The sequence below is a fragment of the Dasypus novemcinctus genome, chromosome 24 (genome assembly GCF_030445035.2).
Source record: "Dasypus novemcinctus isolate mDasNov1 chromosome 24, mDasNov1.1.hap2, whole genome shotgun sequence".
Classification (NCBI taxonomy): domain Eukaryota; kingdom Metazoa; phylum Chordata; class Mammalia; order Cingulata; family Dasypodidae; genus Dasypus; species Dasypus novemcinctus.
In genome coordinates, this window is record NC_080696.1 from 13,658,693 (window position 1) to 13,686,470 (window position 27,778).

General features: G+C 36.8%; 1 protein-coding gene across 4 annotated transcripts in view; it reads left to right on the forward strand.

The window, feature by feature from the left end:
• MACROD2 (mono-ADP ribosylhydrolase 2) overlaps positions 1-27,778 on the forward strand; it is a 2,160,736-nt gene that overhangs the window by 1,217,670 nt on the left and 915,288 nt on the right. For all 4 annotated transcript variants that reach the window (XM_058287576.1, XM_058287574.1, XM_058287575.1 and 1 more), the window contains one exon: positions 9,200-9,321. In XM_058287576.1, the coding sequence (XP_058143559.1) occupies positions 9,200-9,321 (122 nt within the window). The remainder of the gene's footprint in view (positions 1-9,199; positions 9,322-27,778) is intronic.

Below are 27,778 nucleotides of genomic sequence, written 5' to 3' on the forward strand. Positions count from 1 at the left end.
CATCTTTGATGAGATTGATTATATTGGGCCAACTTTTATTAATCATGCACAAATTCACTAATTATCCATGAAGCAGCTGCCCCCATAAAGTTCTTGGCTATGGTGGAGACATATTCGTCACATTCCCTGTGACGGAAGCACATAGTCTAAATACAAAGATGGGGATCACAGAATCATATCTTAAAATCAGGAAGAATCTCAGAGCCTATGGAGTCTTATCTGATTGCCTTTCATGGCAGGCAATGCCTCACCCTTCAGGCAGATGTTATATTGTTGGGGAGCTATGACTGAAGGAGTCTTCAGTTATGTGTACAGCAGTATTAGTATTAAAAGTCACACGAATGGTCAAGCATAACTGATATATTGGAGACCAAAAAAGGAGAAATGAGTTCAAATAGTGAGGTTAATGGATCACATCTCCAAGGAAGCTCAATTCTCTCATTGTCTCATGGAATGAGAAGGGTTTTCAGAGATAAAGAGGGGTTCTTCAGACACCAGGTTACTTGGGGGAGGGGAACTGGAGTCAAAAAAGCACAAACCTGCTTGGCACAAGGTGAATGGAGCAATTTTGCTATGTACCTGGCACATAGAGGACTCTAAATAAATATTTATTGACTAAACAGAATCAATAACTGAGTGTCATTACTATTGGAGAAGAGGCTTCTTGTCTAGGCTTGCCCAAGGGAGCTGTAAAGAAGGCTGATGAGATGCCCCAGCAACCTCAGCATCAGCCTGGGCATCCTGACATTGACTCTTCTGCACCCTTCAGTCCTAGAATCTGCATTTGTAGAATGACCAATGGTAGGGACAGACCATTCACTTACTTTTAACCATTGCATAGGGTTTTTAAAGTCTGCTTTCCCCTCACATCTTAATAAACTGCTTCTTTTACATCTTGCTGAAAAGTCTGCAAGTTGCTGCCATTTCTTGAGCCAGAACAAAGACCTTATTATCATCTTCTTGAAAAAGTCATATTGTCCATTTGGACCTCCACCTCCTCTCACCCTTGCTATTGAAGCACCAGAAATGCCATATATTTGACTCACTTCCTTCTAGGATGTGTGCTCTTTCAGTTCATTCTAAAATCATGCTAAATGTTGGTGTTTTCACAGATAGTTCAGTTTCCCACAGTCCCTCTGAGACCCCTCTCTGTTGGAAATAACACCATTATATTTGAGATTCCCCATTACCCTGTGGAATCTCAAAGATTCTATAAATGGCTGACTGCAGGGTATCCCTTTTACGTGGATTTCAGTCTGGGTTATTGAAAATGGACCCTTATGTATAGGGTGTCAATCTGAAAAAGGACAGTCTTATCACCCAGGTCATCCTGAAGTAGATCTCTGGCAGGAGAGGAAAAGCTGATGAAAAAATTGAAGATAAACTTTGCCCCTTTCTTTTTTTTTTTTAAACATAGAGGATTACTTTTGCTAGAAATTGCTTGATTAATGTATTAAGATTTGGGCTGAAAAATTCTCAGTTTTTGAAGTCAGTGAAGCATGAAGCATATTGTCAGCCTGCAATGTCCAAAACAAGGTAACATTGTCACATTCTTATGTAAAATTAGCTCAAATCTCAAATTGAGTTGGGTATATACATTCAGGCTTGGAAAGTGTCTTGGGCGCCTTTATCAGCTGCAAAATGCAAGAGCTGTTTAGCTACTATATGTGCAATCTTAAACCTAGACATCTTATTTAGGGAACCATAGCACCCAGAAAGTTAAGAAAGGTAAATAAAAATTCCTCTGTAACCAACACAATGGAAAAACAAATGACAAAAAAAAAAAAAAATGGCAGCTTACAGATTCAGAGAAACCTGGATTAGAAAATAGGTTGTAAGTGCTTACTTTATCGCAAACTCCTGCAAAGAATTGGATAAATGTGGTCTTTCTGGATTTGGAAACAAATCCGTCACACAGCAAAGAAATGTATGAGGGAATAATCAAAACTGAGAAACATGCTGCAGGGTGATAGTTGAAGCACATTCTAACTGATACCTGCTGCAGATTGACAAGGAACATCTTACGAACAATTGATTGTTTCTTGAAATATAATAAAAACATGCTTAGAAAATGTTATTGAAAACATTGACCTATATGTGGAAAGAAAGGTAGTGTTTACTTTGTAATGCTATCAGGTGGTAATTCAATATTCCACTAACTGATCTTCAAGTATTTTCTTTCAGGTCAAAAATGGTGGTGCTTATCACTTAAATTGGCCAATCCGATTTACTAATAGTACCTTTAGTGCTTGGTTATCTGGTTATATCTCTAGAAAAGAAAATCAATGGAATTCCATGCATTGGTTTTCTCCTTAAAATTCATGCAATCAAACATGATTGACAGGGCACTGGCATTATTATGTAGTTTGTTAGATGGACCGATTATGCTTATGAATATGGGAGTGAAGTGAATGAAAGTGATGTGTAATTGATTCTACACTTGGTCTGACTCTTTATTAACAGTTTGAACGTAGCACAGTCGCTTCTCAAATGAAAAAGGATGAAAGCAACCTATGTGTGCTCTCTCATTTGTTTTAAAATTCATTACGGTAATATTTTTTGCAGAATGTTTTTGCTGCATTCGTTTTGCCAAGGATAGGTCTGATTGAATTTTTCTAAATAATTCTAATGCTTTCAATATTTATCTGGCATTCCAATCACACATTCTTCAATTTACACTTTTGGAAATGAAAGTGGGCTCTCACCCACATCCCCTTCAAAGAAAGCCTTCTATCCTACCAACCTTTTCTATTCCATATAGTTCAGACAAATTTTCCAGGCTATAAAGGGGAGGGGAGTACAGGTGGTGGTTACAGCTTCAAAACAAAAAGGATGATTTATAGACTGAATGATTTTAGAAACAGACGAGCAAAAACAGGTTCCATTTGCCTTGCTACGCTTTAGACTGATGAATCACCAAAGGGTCTGCCATCTCATTTTCCATACCTCTTCAAGGGGTTGCATTTGAAATGTTGATTAAATGTACAAATTGCAATGCTGTTTTCTCTGCTTTCCTGAGTGGTGTAAGAAAGGGCTTCAAGGACATGAATTCTGCTTTTTTCGCTTGAATGTGGAGCTGGACACTTTAGGGAAATATAATCACTTTTACTCCTTCTAAAGAGAAATGATGCTGATTCTATAATAGTCATTCCTGCACTTTGCTTTGCCCACAAGTTTCTACCAAATTATTATAAGAAAAAAGAAGCAGCAAAACTAGTGCTGGCCTAGCGCTGGCCTGGGCAAGTCTATCTTGGCTCTACACTTTTACTTTTATTTCCAAATTAAATTGTGTTTACAATTAACAAATGTGTTACTATCATATCCCAATCTTTGTCTTGTTCTGATTTTTATTATGCTATTAATTTAGTTTTTATTAGATTAGTTGACTTAAATGAATAGGTCTGAGAACTCAGTATTGGTAATAGATTTAACCATTCACCTTATTCTAAGGTGTCTTATTCATCTGCTGGAAGACTTTGCATTTGATACATGTGCTAACCAAAATGAAACTCCAGGTGTCTGGGGAACCTTGCATTGTGGCAGTTTAAAAACATATCCACAAATTCTTTGCTACTCTTCCCATAAAGTCTTAGGGTCTATGTCCCTCCACTTGAAATGGGGTGGACTTTTGTGACAGTTTTTGTGACAGTATAATGAATGTGAGGTTGTGTGACTCCCAAGAGTAGGTTATAAAAGGTAGCACAGCTTCCTTACTGGGCCACTTGTCCTTGGATTCCTGAGCCATTATGTAAGCAATCTGACTGCGCTGAGGCCACCGTGATGGTAGGAAGCCCAAACTGCCCACACGAAGAGGCTCTGAGACTATGTGAAGAGATAGAGGTACCCATCCAATCCTTAGTTGCTGCAGCTTCTCACCTTTCCAGCTCCAGCCATTGGCAGAGTGCAACTTTATAAGAGATCCTAAGCCCAACTGCCCAGCTGGCTTTCAGAATTTTGACCCACAGAAACTATAAGATAGAATAAAACCGTTATCTCTGTGTTAAGCCATCATGTTTTGGGATAATCTGTTGCCCAACAATAGCTGTCCAGAATCTACACATATACAAACTATGGGGTTTGCATATTAAAATTATAATAAAACTTTAATGGTATTAGCCATGTAGGAGAAAGATGACCTTTTGTCCACCATTTAAACCCTAACTTTAACTGAAAATAATTGTTTTACATGGAGATATTATTGAAAGCAGCAAAATAAAGGAAAGATATCTATTTGAGTCATTCTGTTAATTTCTTGGAATTGTATCTTATTTTCAAGAATATTTTCATATTTGCACTAATGTAAGTTCATCTTTCTTAAGCACTTTAGGAATATATGTTGTAGGGCTATGGTAGATGGGCTCCTGGAACATGAATTAAATAAGCCATATACTCTTTACTTTAATACTTTATTTAATTTTTGAATAGGTAATGTGTTCACATAATTCAAGCACCAAAAAAATATGAAATGTAAACAGTGAGAGAGTGTAAACTACAATGTAAACTAAAAATCCATGCTGTGTAGCAGTGCTCCAAAATGTACTCATTGAATGCAATGAATATGCCACACTGATGAAAGAGGTTGTTTATGTGGGAGAACTGGGGGGGGGAGGGGAGTGGGGTATATGGGAACCTCTTATATTTCTTAATGTACCATTCTGTGTGATCTATGTACCTTAAAAAAAAGATAATAAAAGAGAAAAAACTTTTTTTTACTGTAAACAGTGAAAAGTATCCTTCCTATCTTTGTAGTTTCCATAACTCCCCCTGTAGGTAGCCACTATTATTAGTTTCTTGTTTCTACTTTCAGAGATGTTTTATGCACGCATTAGCTAAAACAAACATGTATTCTTTCCCATACATGTGTTTTATACACTCATAGTAGCATGCTAAACATGTTTTTCTACATCTTATTTTTTCCACTTAGTATCTTAGATATCTTTCATAAAGACCTTCCTTGTCCTTTTGACAGAAGCCTGAATGTATGTCTACTGTTTACATGTACCATAATTGAGGTATATTTAGGTTGTTTCCAATCTGTGCCTGTTATATAATATGTTGCAGTGAATGGCCTGTGGAAATCCATTTTGCACATGAGCAAGCATAGTATCTATAGGTTACTTTCCTAGAGCAAGAACTACTGGATTAAAAGGATTCTGCATTTGTAATTTGATTCATAGGTTAAAACACTCACTCTGGTTATAGTGCCAATTTACACTTTATTGTTTAAGTGTGTCCTAGAACCTCTAAGTACAACTGATGCTCATTTAGCTAGACAAGAAAGAATTAGACTTCTTAGAATCTATAGTTCAATTCTATAGGCATGTAAAGAATGATTTGCATTTGAGAACTGCAAAGAATCTTGGAGACAATCTCATTCAACTCCTTCCTTTTAGTTCTAAAGACAAGCCCAGGGAGGTGAGTGACTTGCCCAAAGTCACATAGCTAGTTAGTGACAGATCTGGGACTTGGGAATCTTGCTCAGATCTTAGCACTTACAGTCTCAGGTTCTCCCACACCAGAGCAAAGTTGATCATAGTCTGTCATTCCTACTTGTTTGCGAAAGACCTTCTGCTTCTAAGGTGCATGTTGCTGCTGCTGCTCCTGCTAGCTACCATTTCTTAAGCTTCCCCATGCTTCAGACTTTGTATAAAACATTTCTATTTACATAATCTTATTTATACCAAGTAATCCATAAATCCATATGCAAGATAAAGAAATGTCTATGGATTTAATACGTCTCATCCACATATGTACACTATGAAGATGCTATTGTGTTTAATAAAATGTGAACTAATACAAACCATCACTGAAGTTATAAATAGCTGTTTGTCACTAACATGACATCAAGCAATGGATTTTGAAACTACTATAGTGAAAGAATATTCTATTCCAGTATTCCACTTAAAAAAAGCATCCTTGTACTCAAAAGGCTATGAGCCACTGGTCCATGTTTAAGGCCTCCTTTAATTACTTGGATATCTGTACTCCACCTGTCTCCTTCCATTATAAGGATAAACATTAGTGAAGCTGCACAACACAGAAAAGACTGCAGACATCATCTGAGCAGCTGATTTGTTGCAGATAAGGAAACTGAGGCCAGGACATATGAAATGATGCCTCCATATGGGGTATACAGTCAGCCAGAGCTAGAGTTGAAATTAGAAGGCAGGTTTCTTGATTGAATTTTATAACAGATAAAAGAAGAACTCAAAGGAATAGTTACTCATGAGTACTATGAGCAATTAAAATAATGAAAGAAATTTCCTTTAGAGACTCACATTGATTCACCTCCAGCTTTGTGGATCTGAGAGGTCATCATGTTGGTCGATAAAAACACTTGATCTTGGATGCTGTAAATTTAATATAGAGCATAAAATACTGTGATCAATATGTTGATGTTGAAGAGACTCATTTATTGACTGTTTGTCCACAAGACTTTCTTTGAATGAAATGGGGAACTGATGAAATGCAAGGAAAATTTTTTCATAAATTCTTTTTAAATTATGTGGACAATGATGGTTAAGGGAAAGCAAAAGAAAAGTTTGCTTTCTATTATGTTACTATTTCCTGTCATTATATGCTCCCCTCTCTCTCTTCTTTCCATTAATGCCTCTAAAACTTCCCTTTACTTTGTTCAAATTGAGAAATCTTTTATGACCCCAGATAAAAGCCACTTATTCTTGACCTTCTCTATCCATAAAATAGGGAAACCATGGGCATATCCTGTTCCTTCTTTATGTGTTAAGTGTTTGATGTATGGAGGTGATGGAGAAGGAGAAATTTTTAAAAAACCACACAGACTTTACCTTCAACAATGGGAATGAGAGTGGCAAAATTGTCCTGGAACTTTTCCCAAATATTAATATGTAGAAACTTGGCCCTATGAGATATTCTGCAAAACAAAGATTTCAATGGTCAAATATATTTAGGAAATAGAGCATTCTGTTTCCCCGCTCCCAGAGATCACATTTCATCGTATCATAAGAAATTCCCAGAGAAGTCCTGCACTAAGGTAACCAATTTGACTTAATTTCAATGTCAAAGTGATTTCCATATTTAATTGACATTTAAACCCTTAATAGATCCATTTTGGGAAATGCAGCCCTATAAAGTCCTATCCTGGTCATCTCCAGGTTTTTCCCGCTTGAATTTCGATTGGGATTTAGAATATCATAGCTAGATACAAACCAACAAATAGCTATCCCAGTGAGAGCCAGGGAAAGAGGAGTACAGGGAGTAAACTAAGCACACACTCACTTCACACATTTAAAAAGTGAAACTATTGTTCAAACAGTCATTACAAATTCGTTTCCTGGGGTACAGGACATGCATTACTTGAATATAGACATCTCTTACTTATTACTCTTATTACAAAAACTGTGTGCTCTTTTTTTTTTTTTTCTAAATCAAACCCAATCTCCTTTTATCTTCCCCTCCTATTCTGTAGCAGCTCTCACTTTAAAGCCAGGTTTACAGGTAAAATAGCATCTATGAACTCACGGGTGAAGGTTTTCTGCCTATTTTGACAGGAAGAGATCATATCATCTTTAATATTATCTGACAAGTGTTTAAAAACCATTTTAAAGGTAATAGTTGGAACCAACTGTCTTAGTTTTCCAGCTGCTGAAACAAGTACTATACAATGGACCAGGAATTTATTGGCTCACAGTTTCAGAGGCTGGAGGGGTTGCTTCCTCCCAGGGTGGGTATCTCCTAACTGACCAGCAATCTTGGGGGTCTCTTGGCTTTTCTGTAACTTGGCAATGCCCATGACAACATCTTCTTTCTCTTCTAGGTTCAATTAATTTCCAGCTTCTGGCTGTTCCCCGTGGCTTTCTCCTTTTGTGTTCAGTTTCCCTTGCTTATAAAGACGTCTTTCAGATTGGATTAAGATCCACCTTCTTTCAGTTTGAGCACACCTTAACTAATAAGATCTCTAAAGTTTCTATTTACAAATGAGTTCACACCTACAAGACAAGGGTTGGAACCTGAACATATCTCTTGTGAGGGACATGATTCAATCCCCAAAACCAATATTTCTTTGTTTTTCTCAAACATCAAATAGTAGTGTCAACGTTTAGCAAGCAATCAGCAAAAATTTTCCCTTAATGATTTATTTGTTGCTATTCGAATTTCATATGCAATTTTTAAATGTGCCATTGTTCATTATTTTTATAGCGTACTCTTATTTTGATATTTTTATTGCTGAAATTAAGTGGTGTCTCTTCATCCAAAGCAAGTAATTTTGTTTCATTGTACTATTCCAATAATACTAGCCTCTGTCTCTTAGAACAAGGTTGATTAGTTGTGACTTACATAAATGAAATTGGCTAATAATCCAGATTCAAAGGTGAAATTGGGAAGTAGAAAGTACAAGTCATTTTCAAGTAATTTGGATTAAAATTTGGGTTCTTTTTTTCTCATCTTTCATGACTTTAAAGTTAGGATAACCCTATTTCATTATGTTCCTAAATGTAAGAGTTTATGCATGTGTGTATATTTGAAAAGAATACTGGGTGGCAGTTTTAATATGCTGAAAAAAGTATAGATTGATTTTTGAAAAATTTAATATAGTGTAAAATAGATGCTAGGTAAATCTTAGGACTGTTATCTCTAGCATACCTCATGTATGTGAAGAATGGTAGGTTGCATTTTAAAATTGGCAGGCATGTTTTTAAATTATTCCTCTTGGAGTCATTATTGATCATTATAAATTCTCTTGGCATATTTTCAGAAACTTGCCCTCCTTTATTGTGCACAATGCCTGGAACTATTGTCTTATTTACAAATAAAGTGATGTCTGGCATTGGTTCTTCTTTCCAGTGTCAATTCAGAATGCTCATTTTGCAGGCAATTATTTCTCAGTTTATTTCCCACAGAGGATTTGTCTTTTTCCAGGGTACCAATTACACACACCTCATATAATAATCCACCTCACTTGGATCTGACCAATAATGATGGAACAGTTGGCTGTTGGTAGATTTCCTTTCACAATTATCACCTTCCTGAGAAATTGACTACTCTTAGGAGGCCATGCTATCTAAAATCTTTTACTAGAAAAGTATTTGTATCATTAACATTTCTTAGCTTGCACCTCTCCAGGGTCCAACACAAATATCAAAAATAAATAAAGCATGAATTTTGTGAAAAATGAAAATGGCCTTGCTTATCCTACTTTTCTTTCCTTTTGCATTTACAGATGTCATCCATACTGTAGGGCCAATAGCCAGAGGCCATATTAATGGTTCCCACAAGGAAGACCTTGCAAATTGCTATAAATCATCTCTGAAGCTGGTGAAGGAAAATAATATCCGATCTGTTGTAAGTACTACCTTCTTCCTCATTGCTTATTCTTTTTCAGTCTTTATATGAAAATCATTCTTGTCCAAAACTAGGTAAAGACACGTTTCCAAAATTCTGGAAATGAAGTTTAAGGATCTTAGCAAGTTATGTAGTCTGTTGTTTATCAAGTCTTACTCTTTGTGTTCCCCAAATATTTGCTTAATGGTTCATGATGGTTCAAGATTTACAGCTATAGAATCTCAGAACTGAAGTCACCTCATCTACTTTCTTCTCTCCATTTTGCCTTTATCTTTTGAAGAAAGTAAAAGTGATGTGGTAGCCAACAGATTTAATGAAGGAACATAGCAATAGTTTTGAGTTTATAATATCATACATTTAATTCTTTGTGGTAGGATGTTTATGTTTAGAATTCAGTTTAATCCCTACATGTGCCTATACATATATATATATGGCTTATTTGGTGAAATTCATGGTATATGCATTTGTTTTAACTTGCAAGTTGTTATTCTTTAAAATTTATTTGCTCTTCCTAAACTAATGCTCTGTAGCTAGGTGTGTCCCATCCCTTCTAAGTTTTATCAATTTAGACAGAGAGAGTTCCGGAAATATTTTTCTAATCTATTTCCTCACCAATGGGCTGAGATGAAAGGAATGATTGTTTAGCTGGATTTGGAAGTATTTATTCACCTGCTTCTCTTTTGTGACATCCCCTACCTTTATTACATCTCAATTACACCAGGAAAATAAAACTGTGAGAAAAATAACAGTAAATACCCACTAGTTAGTTAAGTTGTCCAGGATCCCTTCATTCATTTCAAACAGATTATAACCTTGCTGAAAGTGTGGGTCAGGAGGATGGTTAAATGCCTGACTTCTTAATATGCTGAATGTCTGAACATTGCTCGAGAGTTCACAAAAGTGGTGGTTTTATTATTTGCATGAAGGGATACTGAATGTCAGACATATTTAGATAATCCTGGATGGTTGCTGTTGATTTCATACATGGCTATAATTATGAAGTGCCATTTTCGATGCTACATTGGTGAGTTTGCTTCAAATAAGAAAATTTTTTGAGAACTAATTATACAGCCCTTTAAATCTTTGCATAATTATTAACAGAACTGGATATTTTATTTCACTCTTTGATTTTTAAAAATATTTTGTTTGCAAATGAATCAATACGTAAAATCCTATTCTGCCTGAGAGGAGAAAGTTGAAGTTCAAAGAAAACGGAGCAAAATAAACTACTAAACCAATTGGTTAATTTTATTTTCTATAGGAAAATAAAGAAAATCAAAACAGGTGCACACATTCAGGGATAATTAAAATTTTGTCAATATGGCTATTGATTTAAAAAGCTAGGGGCTGAGGTTCCTGGGGGGATAATGGATATGTTTCAAAATTTCGTTTTCCAACTTGGCTAATATGGATCTCGAGATGTGAAAAGAATTTGCTAATAAGTTCCCTGACAACCATGGTGATTTATTTTTAAAAGTCAACAAAGTAAGGAGGCTAGCCCACTAGAAGCAGCAAAAAGCAATAGCTCTCTTTTCAGGAGGAAAAATTAACATTCCTAACTAAGAGCATCTTAAAACAAGCGTGGCTGTTGCCATGATAGTTGTTTCCATTAGGTAAAGAGTGAGGAATTAGAACTAAAGTAATCCATCAGATGGCCTGCAAGGAATACTCCTGCCATTTTGGGATTGAAATGAGGTCTACCTTAACATTTTGAAGGATCAATTACATATTACTTGAATCAAATTAGCACATGTTTCTAACCTGAATTCATCCCAGGATTAGTAAATGAAAATGGAGATGGAAACTCTCTGCAAGATGTGAAGCAAAATGTCCAGCTAAGTTATCACCATTTCTTGTGTGTCTGACTGGAGTCGCCACCAAATGACTTGACTAATTAATAAATGAAAGAATCCTTTTTTTTCCTTCTTTCCTTTTCCCTTTTTCTTTTATTTGAGGGAGAAACAGGGTTTCAACTTTATAGGGAATACCATGTTTTTGACTAATAGTAAATACATAATAATGATAAAATGTTATCAAATCCCAATTATTTTTGGGTAAATGGAAAATTCTTCAAAACTTGAATATGACTAGATACATACTTTATATTATAGGCTTGTGTTTTATTGACTTATCACAATAGGGGGTGGAGAAGGTTGATGTAAAAGACCTGATGATTGAAAAGGAAAGTAAATTTAACTTGGGTTCATTTATATACATGCCAAAGAAAATTTCTCATAAACCCTCTTACCAGAATGCTTTAGTGTTTGCTTTCCCAGTATCACTGTGAGACCATGGACAAGTCATGTCAGTGTTTTGTAGCCTCAGTTTCCACATACAAAGAATCAGCAAATTAGTGCCATAATCTCAGACTTGTCTAACTCATGAGGCTATTGTGGGGATCAACTGAGAGAAGGAATGTAAACTAATCAGAGAAATGTAATTCTCAATAAAAGTATTTGGCAGTATTACCTCAGTATTATTTCATAAAATTACTTCATGTTTTTACATTTTATGCTTTGATGAATTAGGAGATTGAGATAGTTCATGCTTTGATATCTATTTTGAAAACCATCCATCTAGAGATTTACCCTATCATTCCTTGATGGTTTTAACCCCCAAATAAATTATTATGTGTGTCCAGTTAGAATGCCACATTTCTTTACGCAATGAAACTATTAATGTGATTGATAACTGTTAAAACCATTTTCCTTATCATTGATATTTTCTTTGTTAGTATTACCAGCTAATTTCTCTATTGACAGTACTTAACCCAGAGCCTAGCTCAGAGTTTTATGGCTCAGTTGATGCACTGAATTAAATTATATTGTATTACATTAACTGTATTAATTGTTGTAACTGTATTAAATTTGTAATCTAATTTTTAACTATCAAAAAATATTCTATTATGACTCTTCCTATTACACGTTGTTTGGCAGCAAAGCTACAAAACTGAGTAAGGAGTGTATAGATAAGCTGGGGAAATAGATATGTAAGAAAATAGCTATTAGGCAATATGGGAAAGACTGCTGTGGAGATATATTACTATATTGGAATATTGCTTGTGCTGCATGAACAAATGACCCTGAAGTCTCAGTTGATTTCTCACTATTGTCCATATTCCCTGAACACCCTCCTGAGGCTCTGCTTCACAGTCATTCAAGGGGCCTGGCTAATGGACATCCCTTCCTCTTACAGCTGCATTATCTGGGACTCACAATCTCCTCAATCACCAGAAGAGAGAATCTGCAACACCACATGAACTTTTCACTGCCTCAGCCTAGAAGTGAACCACATAATTTCTGTCCCTGTTTCATTGGCCAGAACTAATCACATAGTCCTGTCTGCCTGTAAGGAGGCCAGGAGATGTCCAGGAACAAACAAAATATTTGATGAACACCCTTTTTCTGCCAATGTTAAATCAAAGACTTTCAGATTATGGCAGGTGAATCAAAGGATCTGCTTTATTCTCATTTTTCCAAAGAAATAGATACTTCAAATATTTGCTGGAAGTCAATAAATAGTGTGCTCATAGATTTAATAAATAATAATAAGCCCCACTTTATCCCAAGAAAATTTTAGATAGCTTCTAAATCCTTAAAATAGCATGGTCATCTTTAAATACAGAATTTGCCTCAATCTTCTAAACTATAGCACTCTATAGTTGTCTCATCTCCCTGAAATATCTTCCCAGTGATGACTGAAATTTCATAATTAATGACTAATTTATGAGGTTCAGGCATTGTTTTTTCTCTGTAACTGTCCTTTAAAATGCAAAAATATTCATGAGATAACTAGATAATTTCCTAATATCTTAATGGAAAGTAATTTATCAAATTAGTTTCCCTTTTGACAGAATAAATTAAAGAATGATAAAAGTACTGAGTACCTCTACCTGGGAGAATTGGGACGGAGGTCTGAAGGAAGGTAGGGAGGAACAGAGAACAGAGTAGAGTACAAATATATTTCATTTTCCATTTTTGCAAATGGGAAACTCTTTTTAAACAGAGAAGGGGAAAATGTGATAGTCACATATAATTGTCTAAAATAAGGCAGTGATTTCAATATTGGCTGTGTTGTGGATAAAACATTTCACTATGAACAAATCATATTTCATTTTTTAATCTAGGGGAGAAAAATTCCTTAAGTTTCTCTCCTCTTCCATTTTTCTTGTGGCTATTTTCAATAAATACTTATGTTTGTTTTAGGTAGTAAAAGAATAAAAATTAATTAATGGTCATAATGGCTTGTTTTACAGTGGCATTTCTCTTCAATGAATAATTAGTTAATGCAGCTTCATTAATACTGAGAAATGTTTAAACATAAGATTTCACTCATGATTCTCCTTCCAATCTTACCTTAAAGAATTTCAAAAGAAAAATCTGACCAATCTTTCATGCTTCTTAGACATTGTTTGTGCAAGTACCTAATTCTTTCCAATTTACCTAAAATATAATCCTGTTGTTTTCCTCGAACCATGAGTTCCCCTTGAACAAAATTCAAATATATGCAAATTTACTTTTGTATACCTTCTTGACAACTTTGAGAATATTGATCCCAATATGGGCTGAATGCAAGGCACTTTTTGGGACATAAATAGAAATATAATGGTTTGGAAATGGGAATAAGAAAAAAAAAGTTGGGAAACGGACTTTGGCCCAGTGGTTAGGGCATCTGTCTACCACATGGGAGGCCCGTGGTTCAAACCCTGGGCCTCCTTGACCCGTGCGGAGCTGGCCCATGCACAGTGCTGATGCGCGCAAGGAGTGCCCTGCCACGCAGGGGTGTCCCCCACGTAGGGGAGCCCCACGCGCAAGGAGTGCGCCCCAGAAGGAGAGCCGCCCAGCGCGAAAGAAAGTGCAGCCTGCCCAGGAATGGCGCCGCCCACACTTCCTGTGCCGCTGACGACAGCAGAAGCGGACAAAGAAACAAGACGTAGCAAAAAGACACAGAAAACAGACAACCAGGGGAGGGGGGGAGAATTAAATAAATAAAAATAAATCTTTAAAAAAAAAAAAGTTTATAAGAAAAGTCTAGGGAGGGTACAGATTTTCTCTGTAAAACTTTGGGAAAGATTAAGGTAAACCCCAGTCTTCAAACTACAGTGCCCTGGCAGATGTGACCTGAGAAATGAGTAAGCAGGCTGGTAAAAATCAAGCTTCTGATTATTTATATCTTGGAGAAATGGTGTGTCCTGAGAAAACTAAAAGAATGTTGTACACTTAGTTGGAGGACTATACTCATACACAATGTCCTTTTGAACATATATCACCTGACACATACAAATGGACTATGTGGGCGGCCGACTTGGCCCAGTGGTTAGGGCGTCTGTCTACCACATGGGAGGTCCGCGGTTCAAACCCCGGGCCTCCTTGACCCGTGCGGAGCTGGCCCATGCGCAGTGCTGATGCACACAAGGAGTGCCCTGCCATTCAGGGTGTCCCCCACGTAGGGGAGCCCCATGCGCAAGGAGTGTGCCCCATAAGGAGAGCTGCCCAGTGTGAAAGAAAGTGCAGCCTGCCCAGGAATGGTGCCGCACACACGGAGAGCTGACACTACAAGATAATGCAACAAAAAGAAACACAGATTCCCGTGCCGCTGACAACAACAGACATGGACAAAGAAGGTGCAGCAAACAGATACAGAGAACAGACAACTAGGGTTGGGGGGAGGGGGGGAATGGGAGAGAAATAAATAAATAAATCTTTAAAAAAAACAAAAACAAAAAAAGCCCACAAATGGACTATGTGTATACTGGTAAAACTTCAGGGGTAAGAGTAGGGCTAAAGGCACGGACTGAAAATTCCTATTGTGCAAGAGCTGGTAAACGAAAATTAATAATACTGTACCCATTATTACTATTCTGCAAAACAGAGGATAGTATTGATCCTGTGTCCTATATCATGCTTTCTTTACTGCTTGAAGTGATCCTAGAAATATTTTATAAGGAGTTTTATAAGTTGTTCTTGACCTCTGTTTCTCTTCCACAATATGATCTTTAATTCCTCAGTGGAAAATTCTTACAGTGCCAGGTTCACTTTATTTTTTCTATAATACAATGTAAAAAGTATTTTTATTATATGTAGCAAATTAATAGATTTTTTATTTATGGAATTCAATGTGTGATCATTTCACTGCTTAATTATCAAAGTCAACTTAGTTCCTCTGAAACTTGAAACAAGATTTATCTCCAAGATATCACTCTTAAAAAGAATCCACAATTGTTTCCATTCAGCCTTGTCATAATTCTTTTCGATGGGCTTCTTTTAATCTCTTCTTGTATGTGGACAAACTGATATATGCTTCAGAAACTCCCCACCTATTTACTAGAATTCTTGGACCCTAATTTCTTCAAGTTATTTGCTTAAGGTCCTTTAGAATGAATTGGTGGATCTGCGTGGTTCAAAATTTTGGACAACTTCATCATGACTTCACAGTTCACTTTTAGGAACCTAACCCATACCATTGAAAAAGGATCACAGTATTTTAATTTTTCTCCCAGGCAGTTAAAAATCATAGATTTATATTTATCAATGATATTAGGTATTCAAGAAAACTCTTTCTAAATGACAGACTATAATGCATCCAGTTTGACATTCTTTGAGTGAGAACTTGTAATCAGAAAATGGATGTTTTTAATTAAATAATGATCATAATGTGAATATAAACCAGATTTTCTTGGGTTAAAAATATTTTCTCATGAAGCACAAGTAATAATTTATATGTGAATTTGGTAATTCTGTGTGACTGTGGGCAGACTGAAAGATGGGTGTTTGTGTAAATGGTGTCCCCTTCTGTGATTTCCACATCAGTGTCATGGCGGATGATTTATTGAATGAAATAAAATGATAAATCTTCACTGCTAAGAACCTCCCAGTGCCAGCAGAGAACCCTCAAAGCTAGATGATGGTCGTCCCATGAATCATACATCTTGAGAAGTAATAGCTTCTAATGGAAGAGATGACAGACGTGCAACTTCAGTGCATTGTGGCAATAAGTGAATTTGGAATTCTGCATTTAATTGTTTCACTGTAGTGTGGGTTTTCATTTTAAGGAGTAGTCAAGTGAATCTTATTTTCTTCTACAAGTTCCCTTCTGAGAGGGTTGCCATGGCAATGAATTCTCAGCCTGAAATTCTTAAATGCTGGTTTTATTTCATTATCCGAGTTGCCATTACAGGCCACATCAATCAATCCAGTTCCTTCTTCAGGAAGACTCTCACAGCCTTATAAAGCTGACCCTTTAATTTGTTGCTTCTGTTCTTCTGCCTAACTTGATGTCACCGTTTCCCAGCCAGCTCTCCATCTCAAAGTGCCCTCTTTTCCAGAGCTGATGGTTTGATCTTTTTTTTTTTTTTTTTTCTTTTAAAGCCACTTCTAGTCTTGGTTTTCAGCCATCTCATTTATAAAGGTTGATGCCAAGTCTTTCCTAGTTGGGGTTCTAGAAGCCATGTGACTAATGATACTATTAATAAATAGCAAGAGCAAAAACATTTTTTTTACATTGGTAAATCACTTTACAGTTTGCAAAAGTTCATTCCTATATATCATCTCATTTGCTATTCAAATTCTCCAGCCATCTGTCTATGTTTCTTTGATTTAGCAAAAAAAAAAAAAAGAAGAAGAAGAAGAAACAAAGACTTCTCGTTGGCCTTTCTTTTCTACTCTTTATAAGATCTCCTCATGGGTATAGGGGGCACTGAGTCAGTCTGTATGTAGCACATTGATCAGGTCATTACTGAGAGTGACAAGTGACCAAGGACAGACAGCTGGGATGAAGAGGAGGGAAGTATGGAAAGATGTTAAATTCAAAGATTATGCCTAGGAAGCAGACACACACCTGTATACAGATACTGCATAATTGTGTTTTCTGGTGGCCACATCAAGGAGATGACTTAAGTTAGAGGGATGAGATCAGTCCTTTAGCCATGAAATATCATGAGTAGCTAATGTTTTTGAACACTTACTTCATGGCAGGCACAGGGATTTACTCATTTAATCTCCAAAAAATCCTGAGCAAGTAGATTGCCTCAGGCAAATGTGAGGTAACTTTTATATCTCTACCGAAAAGTGGAGGTAGAATTTTCACTGAAGTGTTCTAAATCCAATGGCTTTACCTACTATACCCTTCCCTTTTCCTCTCCTGTGTCAATATGCACCTTTTCTTATCTAAACCAGTTGTTCTCAGTGGAGATAGTATTACATTCCAAAAATAAATTTATGAGGGTAATTTTTGAAAATCACAGAAATTATGGGGCACCACTGGCATTTGTGGGCAGGGCCAGAGATGCTGAACATGTAGATCGGTCAAGCAAACTTTGGAAAATTGTCCCATATCCCATACAACATTTTAATGTCTTGCTGAACAGTCATGTAACCTATTTTTAAACAACAGTATTTATAACCTAATTCTGTTTTATATGAAAATAAAATACTGTTTGCACTCAATATTTATTGACCTACCATTCAAATGAAGGGAAGGTTTGTTCAGAACTTTACCAAGAATACCTGAGAAAATCATGTTGTAGATGGCAGTGTCACCTATGATAGCTGAGTTACCAGTACATCACCCCTGTTAGGGGGGAATCCACACTTGTAGATGTTTAGTTCATGTTAATTCTGTGTAGAGAAGCAAATGTCTGACTACTTCATTAGGTCTTTTAAAGTTGTCATGCCCAAGTATTTATGTGCTGAAAATAGAATTTCATTTTAATCACTTTCCTTTTTCTTTCATTTTACAATTAAGTCATTATATTATTATTATTTTTAATGATATGTTGTCTGAATTTAGGTTCCCTGGAAGCAGATCCTGAAAGAGGGATTTGAGTGCAAATCCTTCCTTTTCCTGGAGGCAGTCCTAAGCAACACTGGCAAAGGAGTGGGAAAGTTAGACAGGGCAGGGAAGGCAGGCATTTGAGGATGTGTTGTGTTATCTGCAAGTCATGCTGGGGTACTCGAGGCTCAGTCTTGCTGGGGAACTGAAGGAGACCACACGGATAATGCCTTGTAGTTGTCCTACGTATGGGTTGAGGAAAACTGTGGTGTTGATCTTTCACTCCCATTCATTGTTGGCTGAGAACTGCTCCTGGAGAATTAACTCCCCATCATTTTTGATTGTCTCTTTCGCAAGCCGAGAGAAGTTCCTCAGGCAGAGAGACATATCAAGGGTGTTTGCTGGAGGATGCCGCGGGTGGTCGTAAACTGGAGTGGCGAGTCCTGAGCAAATATGGATGGGGCACTGAGAGCTTCTGCCTCATGTATTTGAGTGACTTGTACTATTTATGGATGTCATTTCAGCATAGACAAGAGGGCTTTACACAGCATTTCTTATACAGAGGAAGTTCTAAGGGTGATGACGTTGAGAATTGCTGGTTAAAGTTAAGCTGAGATTCTGATAGGGCAACACTACATTCGATATGCTAAACATAGGTTGCCCAAAGATATTTTTCTTGAACTCAGGCTTCTAAAATCTCTGCTTATTTGATTTAAGTATGGCATGATATGGATGTCATAAGGAGGATAATTAACATGCCAAGTGTTATGTTTTATACATTACATGTAGTTATGAAAGTGGAATGTAATGCTTAGAGGAGAAATGGTAATACAATGTTGTATCACTTTGGTTGAGTTTTTTTCTCAAAATTCTCATAGTATTAAACTTTGACTCATCATGCAAATTGCAGAAGAGTTGGCTGCAAGGTCATGCATCCAGCAAGGGCTGGATGCATGTAAATCTCTTCATCAATTAGAAGACACACAATAGGGGTGAACAATTTGATTTGGAGGGTACTTTTGAATTTATTCCAACATAAATAGTCTTTGAAATTCTGTCTTCTTTTAAATCTTTTTTTAAAAATGTATTTATTTCTCTCCCCTTCCCCCAACCCACCCCGGTTATCTGTTCTGTGTGTCCATTTGTTGCGTGTTCTTTGTCCGCTTCTGTTGTTGTTAGTGGCACGGGAATCTGTGTTTCTTTTTGTTGTGTCGTGTTGTTGTGTCAGCTCTCCGTGTGTGTGGCACCATTCTTGGGCAGGCTGCACTATCATTCACGCTGGGCGGCTCTCCTTACGGTGTACACTCCTTGCACGTGGGGCTCCCCTACGTGGGGACACCCCTGTGTGGCACGGCACTCCTTGCGTGCATCAGCACTGAGCATGGGCCAGCTGCACACAGGTCAAGGAGGCCCGGGTTTTGAACCGCGGACCTCCCATGTGGTAGACAGACCCCCTAACCACTGGGTCAAGTCCGCTTCCCTTCTTTTAAGTCTTTAGGAAGTTAATTATCTTACATTTTCTTAAATTATCTTCCAATAGGACTATGACCAACTTTATTCAGCAAGAGTACTTGAAGTGGTTTGCTTCATCTCATTTATAGTTTGAAAGAACTATTTTTAGTTGCTTGTATATACCACCAATCTAAATCTATTTCCAGAGATCAAGGAACCTATATTTAAAATAAAAGTATAAAACATCTCAATTTGGCTGGATTTGTTAATTATTTTCAGGTGTTTTTTTCAGACTAGAGAGTATTCTCATGAAAATCACTATTGGTTTCTGTAGCAGTATCTTCCAGAGGAAATACTGGCCCTAGCATACTGTCAAAGAAATATCGTACAGTGAAATTTGTATTGAAACAGTAAAGAGATTTGTAATAAAAGCTTTCATCTTGAGTGTTTTATTTGTCCCTGTCCTGAACAGCAGTTATTCGATTACTGCATTGTGAAGAGATAGTCAATTCAAAACCTGGACCATGTAGTCCTGAGACTGCCATTAGGTTTGAACAGCTTGGCAATTCTGGAATATATCTAGAGGGTTAATAGTCTAGAGTTAAGGCCTTGACTTTAAGCTACACATTTTCCCTTGCAAGTGTTCAGACTTATTTTTTTAGAATAGCAATTCCAATGTATAGAATTTAAGCTATTCCTAGGCTATTCCTAGATATTGAATTGAGACCAAAGAAGCAAAACTGAAAATAAAAAAACAAAAAACAACACAGTAAAAGTTTAAAAATAAATCTGTCAGTATCAAAAAAGTCTTCTATACATGTTTATGTATAATTCAAGGAAGTTGCAAGGTATTGTTTGTTTTTTTACCTACCATGGAAAAAGAGATTGGAACAAGCCACACCCTTTACCTGTCCTTTCCACCATGTATACACATATGTACACCATGTATACACATATGCATGGCATATATGCATATGTTCCACAAGGAAGTGAAACACTTGCTTGAGTGGACATCTGTCTCATGGAAGTAGTATAATGTTGCAGTTCAAATGTGGCTAAAGTACAATAGTACGTTAACCACCTCGATTTTGGCCACTAAGAGCTCCAACCTCGTTTTTAGTTCATCTCTCCCTCTGACTGAACCCTGTGTCTACTGACCATTTGGAAAATTTCCAGGTGAGTTATCCCAAATGAGACACAATGCAAAAGCTTACAGAGCAAATTAAGAGTCATTACTCAAATAGATTATTGACTCAGGGGGAAAGAAGCCTGGGGAAAGAGAGGGATAGGTTAACACTCTTGGGCTAGGGGACAGAAGGGTGAAAGGGCCGCACTACCTGACTCCTGAGTTACACAGGGTTTGGATGCTCCATCGTACTCTCTGCCATCTCAGTCTTCTCACTGATGATGTGTTTAAGTGGGACAGAGTTGAGATTTAAGCACGGGATCTTGGCAGATGGAGAATACCTAGAGCCTTTGACGCATCCTTGGCTATCAGAAAGACACAGGGACAAGTGTGCCTGGCTAGTAGTTCATCAAGTAGGTTATGAACATCTGAGAATTTTATCTGTATTTCTATTATACTTTAGCACAAATGTGGACCAAAATAGGTATAATCTGTGGGTGGTTAATTAGGGGATGACATTGGTGTCACCCTGAAAGAGGCAAAATCCACGTTTATGACTTGGTCTTTTCATCCCTTTCTACTTAGAGAGAGCACTCTTGTTTGTTCCACCCTTTTTTATCACATATTGTATCCTAGAGATTATTATCCTAATACTATATTTAACACATTTTATGAACCCCACCTATATCTCAAAAGCTACTTACTTAGTTATTACCATAATAACATGAGTTTCATACTTCCCATTTGTTTTTTTTTCTTTTCTGCAATAGAAGAATTGAACATTCCTAAATAATATAACAAATACACATTATGCTTTCTGAGTAAAACAGGATAACTTACATAAGCAGATGGTTTTTGTACTGATGGGTGGGTACATAGGGGTTCATTATACTGTGCTCTCTATTTTTGATGTATGTGAGAAATTTTCCAAAATAAAAATACTTAAGAATTTAAAAAGAAAAATAAGAATGATAAATGATAATTATGTACTTCCTAGGAATATCATGGGACTAAGATGAAATGATATTTAGAAAGCACTTAGGAGACTGCATGACACATAGAAAGGCTCAGTAATGGTAACTTATCCAACTAATATATATTGAGCATCTACTATATTTTAGCCGCTGTTCCAAGTACTTGGGCTATGTCTGCCTTTGTAGAGCTTACATTCTGCTAGTAGTATTTCGTTATTATTATTAGATGATTTTGACACAATTTTTATAACTATGACTGGGAAATTATCTCATCACTCTGTTTTTTATTTTACTTTATTTCTGTGATTTCTGAGTCTTTTAAAAGCTAGGAAGGTAATAGAGTTGAGTATTTATGCAGCAAATGGCATGTTTATGAAATGGTGTCAGCATAACCCTGAGGTAACACACATCCAGAAAGATGGGTGATTATGTGATTAGGCATGCAAAGAAAGCACAAGGGCTATTTCTGAAGATCAGATGTCATGGAGCAGTCTGATAAAATCAGTCAGAAAGCTATCTGGAAGAACAAATGAAGCAAATTGCTCCATAAAGTCTTCAAAACAATGAAAATCCAGGAACAACCTCTCAAGCATTTGATATTTTTCTACATAAAAATTAGATATTGAGGGAATGGCCTTTAAAAAGGAAAAGCTAGACTCCATGTTAGATCCTTTAAATGACGTGGGGTGCTTGACAGCCATGGGGAGTTGGCAGCTCACACGAGAATGTGGTCAGCAACAGACTGAGGAAAAGGCGACACCCCCGCTGCTTAAAATATAACCATTTCTCCATTTGGTCTGTGCCTCATTGGAGAAGCTGAGCTATATTCTGTTTTGTAATTTTTTAATCAATAAAACCTTAGTTAGTTCTCTCTCTCTACACAGAGGAACCTGCACCAAATCTTGGTGTATATTTCCATCTTTCTCTCCCGTTTCTCAGCAAACTCTGTTCTTTCCCCGATTTCCCAAATAAATTCTTTCTGCTGGCCTAATTAAAAAAGAAAACACACACACACACACACACACAGAAAACTTTAGGTTCTCCGAAGACATCCCCAAGAAATATATTAAATAGAAAAGGAAAAATACAGTGGAGAAACCAAGCAGGTACCACCTTAACTAAGTGATCAAGATTAATATCACCAGTCAAAAAACATAACAACATCATGAACCTCTTGATAAGATGGACTAAGAAGGGCACTACACCATTACCAAGAGCGCTGCATCGTTTGGTGTTCTTGCCAAAAATGCAAAATGTCAGTTCAATAATCAGAAACCTTCATATAAATCCCAAATGGAGGACATTCAGCAAAATAAAGTATTTGTCTTCAAAATTGACTATCTCATGAAAGAAATGGAAAGGCGTAGATATTGTTACAAATAAGAGAAGACTAAGGAGAAATAAAAATTAAATGCAATGCTGGGTCCTGGAGTAGCTCCTAGAACAGAAAAAAGGCATTAGTGGAAAAATCGGTGAAATTTGAATAAAGTTTATAGTTAAGTTAATAGTTTTATACTAACATGAATTCCCTGGCTTTGATAATTATACTATTTTTGTAGGAAGTTAACATTATAGAATGTTTAGTGAAGAATATATTGGCATTCTCTGTATTATTTTTGCAACTTTCTATGAGTCTAAAATTAGCTAAAAAAATTTAAATCCCCCCAGACACACTCACAATTAGACTTCAATAATCCCTAAACACTCTCTGATTTGCTCTGTATTGAAATGTAATTCTCCAGATTTCTCTATGACAAAGACTAGTTGACTGCAATATTTAATGGCAAGCTTTGCACTCATACCCCTGTAACATCTCTTTGATATTTTATTGAATGAAAATAATTTAACTTTAATAACTTTAAAAAATGTTATTATTTTAATAATAGTTTTATTTTTTTTCTTTTTTTCTTTTTTTAATTGATTTTGTAAAAATATTACATTAAAAAAAATATGAGGTCCCATTCGACCCCACCACCCCCACCGCACCCCTCCCCCCCCAGCAACACTCACTCCCATCATCATGACACATCCATTGCATTTGGTAAGTACATCTCTGGGTGTCTCTGCACCTCATGGTCATTGGTCCACATCATGGTATTTTAATAATAGTTTTAATGAGATATATTTTCAATATCACAGAATTCAGGGATACATTTAATGTGTACACTCAGTAATTTTTAGTGTATTACAGAGTTGTGCAACCAACATCATCATCAATTTTAGAACATTTTTATCACCTCCAAACCCTATGCCTTGGGCAACCACTATCTACTTTTTGTCTCTGTAGATTTACCTATTGTGGCCATTTCATTTAAATGGAATCACAGTATGTCATCTTTTATGACTGGCTTCTTTCACTTGTATTAATATTTCCAAGGTTCATCTACATGGTAGCATAGATTTGTATTTCATTTTTGTGACTGGTTAATATTCCATTGTATGTAGATATCACATTTGTTGATTAATTGATCAGCTGATAGGCATTTGGGTGGTTTCCACCTTTTGACTATTGTGAATAATAGTGTTATGAACATTTGTGTGCAAGTTTTTGCACGGACATGTTTTCATCTCACTTGGGTGTATACCTCGTAAGGGAATGCTGGTCATATGATAACTCTTTGTTTAACTTTTTGAGAAACTGCCATGTTGTTTCCCAAGGTGGCTGCACTGTTTTACATTCCCATGAACACTGTCTAAGGGTGTTGATTTTTCCACATTCTCACAAACGCTTATTATTATTTGTCCTTTTCAATATAGCCACCCTAAGAAGTATGAAATGATATCCCATTGTGATTTAAAAAAAAATTTTTTTTTTAATTTTTGAAGAAAGTTTAGATTACATAAATGTTGCATAAAAAATATAATGGGGGAAGTGGATTTAGCCCAACAGATAGGGCGTCTGCCTACCACATGGTAGGTCCAACATTCAAACCCCAGGCCTCCTGACCCGTGTGGAGCTGACCCATGTGCAGTGCTGATGTGCGCAAGGAGTGCTGTGCCATGCAGGGGTGTCCCCCACGTAGGGGAGCCCCACACACAAAGAGTGCACCCTGTGAGGAGAGCTGCCCAGCACAAAAAAAGGACAGCCTGCCCAGGAATGGCACTGTACACACCCAGAGCTGGCGCCACAAGATGACACAACAAAAAGAGACACAGATTCCAGGTGCTACTGACAAGAATACAAGGGACACAAAAGAACACACAGTGAATGGACACAGAGAGCAGACAACTAGGGGGTGCAAGGAAGGGGAGAAAAATAAATAATTATATATAGGGGATTCCCCTATGCCCCACTCTCTCCCCTTCCCACTTTTCCCACATCAACAACATTCCTCATTAGTGTGATACATTTTTTACCGTCATTATCATTTTTGATTTGCATTCTCAGGGTAACTAATGGTGTTCCACTTATTGTGCTTATTGTAGATATATTTTGAGATTCTTCTCCCAGTAATTGTATTGTCTTTTGATTACTGAGTAATATATAAGTTTTTTTAAATATATTCTTATACTAAACCTCTATCAGATATATGATTTACAAATATTTTCTCCCATTCTATCAGTTGGCTTTTCACTTTCTTGGTGGTATTTTGAAGCACATAGGTTTTTAATTTTGAAGAAATCCCATTGCTTCTCCTCCCCCCCCCTTTTTTTGAATTATCACTTGTGCTTTTGGTGTCTTATCTAAGAAACCATTGCCTAACCCAAGGTCATGGAGATTCGCATCTATGTTTTCTCAATTTCTCATAAGATTTTTATACTTTTGGTGTTTACAGATAGGTCTGATTGGCATGTTTATATCTAGTTGTCTAAGCATTATTTATTGAAAAGACTATGCTCTCCCCATCAAATTGTTTTAGTACCTTTGTCAAAAATAAATTGACTATAAATGTCAGGGTTTACTTTTCCACTCTCAGTTTTATTTCATTGATCTATTTGTCTGTCCTTAAGCCAGTATCACACTGACTTGATTATTTAGCTTTGTACTAAGTGAGCAAATCAGAAATTGAAAGTCCTCCAACTTTGTTCTTTTCTTCAAGATTGTTTTGTCTATCCTCAGTCTTTTATTTTAGAATCAGTTTTCCAGTTTCCTCAAAGAAGCTGGCTGGGTTCTTATAGGGCTTGTTTTGAATCTGGTAATCACTTTGGAGAGTATTGCCATCTTAACAATATTAGGTTTTCTGATTCAAGAACATGGGATTTTTTTCTCTGTTTTTTAGGATATTCTTTTCTTTCTATAATGTTTTGTCATTTTCAGAGTGTAAATTTTGCACCCCTTTTATTAAATTTATACCTAAGTATTTTTTGTGACTATTGTAAATGAAATTTTTTTATTTCATTTCTAGATTGTTTATTGGAAGTGTATAGAAATGCAATTGATTTTTTTAAGGTGCATATATACATATTTTTTTGAAATAAATTTTTTTTTTATTTTTAAGATACTTAGATTACATAAAATGTCACATTAAAAAAATATAAGGGATTACCATATGCCCCACTACCCATACATCCCACCCTTCCCTACATTAACTACTTTTTTCATTAGTGTGGTACATTCATTGCAATCGATGAACACATTTTGGAACATTGCCACTAATCATGGATTATAGTTTACATTGTAGTTTACACTCTCCCCCACTCAATTCTGTAGGTTATGGCAGGATATATAATGACCCCTATTTGTCATTGCGATGTCACTCAGGACAATTCCAAGTCCTAAAATTGCCCCATAATACATCTCTTTGTCCCTCTCCCTGACTTCAGCACCTCTAGTGGCCACTGTCTCCACATCAATGATATCATTTCTTCCATTGTTAGAATCACAATAAGTCTATGGTAGAATACCAGCAAGGCACTCTAGTCCATATTTTATTCCCAAATCCTGAGGACTCTGGGATGGTGATTCACACTCCACCTCTAATTGAGGGGGTGGTTCAGTCCTATGCGACTAATGGATGGGAGTCTTTTGCTTGCAGTTATAGACTCTCTCAGTTCTTGGTGTGGTTGTCCATCCTCACCTTGTTAGTTGTCCTGCATGAGTCCAGTGAAGTGGAGAGTAGGTGTTGCTACTCTGCTGAGGCTCAGGGCCCAGCTGGCACATGGACAGCCCAGATATTCAAGGCTCTTGGATGTACACATACCAACTCCAACACCAACTACAGGTTCAAATAAGGGGCCAGAAGTGACTTGTGTAGAGAAGTCATATCTGAGTCCAACTCTGTCACACCAGGAAGCATAAACTCCAAAGTAGGGCCCACTGGTAAGGCCAACCACCAGAGCTATCTGCCATGACCATATGACCTGAGTATCTCCAGAGCCCTCCAGAGCTCTTCTGTTTGGGGGCAGTATCTACTTTGTCTGTCTATGAGATACTCCTGAGATGTGCATAAGCATTATCTCTCTGATGACCTCTCAACTCATTTGAAGTCTCTTAGCCATATAAACTCATTTGTCTTTACTTTTTCCTCCTTTTATTCAAGGTCTTTTTCCAGTTTCATTGTTCATTGGTATTTGGTAGCAATCCCTCAGTGCCAGGGAGGCTCATCCCAGGGCATCATGTCCCATGCTGGGGAAAAGGTAATGCATTTATATGCTGTTTGACTCACAGAGAGGCCACATATGAGCAACAGGGAGGTTCTCAGGAGGTAACTCTTAGGCACCTTACAACACTAGGCTATGTTGCAACTTCAAGGACAAAGGCTTGTAAGGATAGTCATAAATAGCAAGGGCTAATCAAATGACACTAGTCATTGCCCCTTTACTTGGGTGATTGTTGCTGTTCCATTAGAGAATGTTGCAGAGCTCCCCAGGATGGAAACTCAATATTCTTTCAGTTGTTGTGTGAATCTCTACCCAATGTGGCAATGCCTCAAGAACACTTGAACACATTCATATACTGTATATATATGCCCAAGTGAACTTCCTCCCATGTATCCTGCATCACTGACACCCCACATAAATGATTGTCCCCTGCCATACTTGTAAACCTTCTGTGATCCAAAATTTCTTCAAAAATGAAGCCCAGAATATCACCAAATACAATTATTAGGAAAAGAAGACAACAATGACAAGTCCAAACATAAGAAACAAAGTACATAATAATTTAGAAAAACTGAAACTTTTGGTAATCAATTTG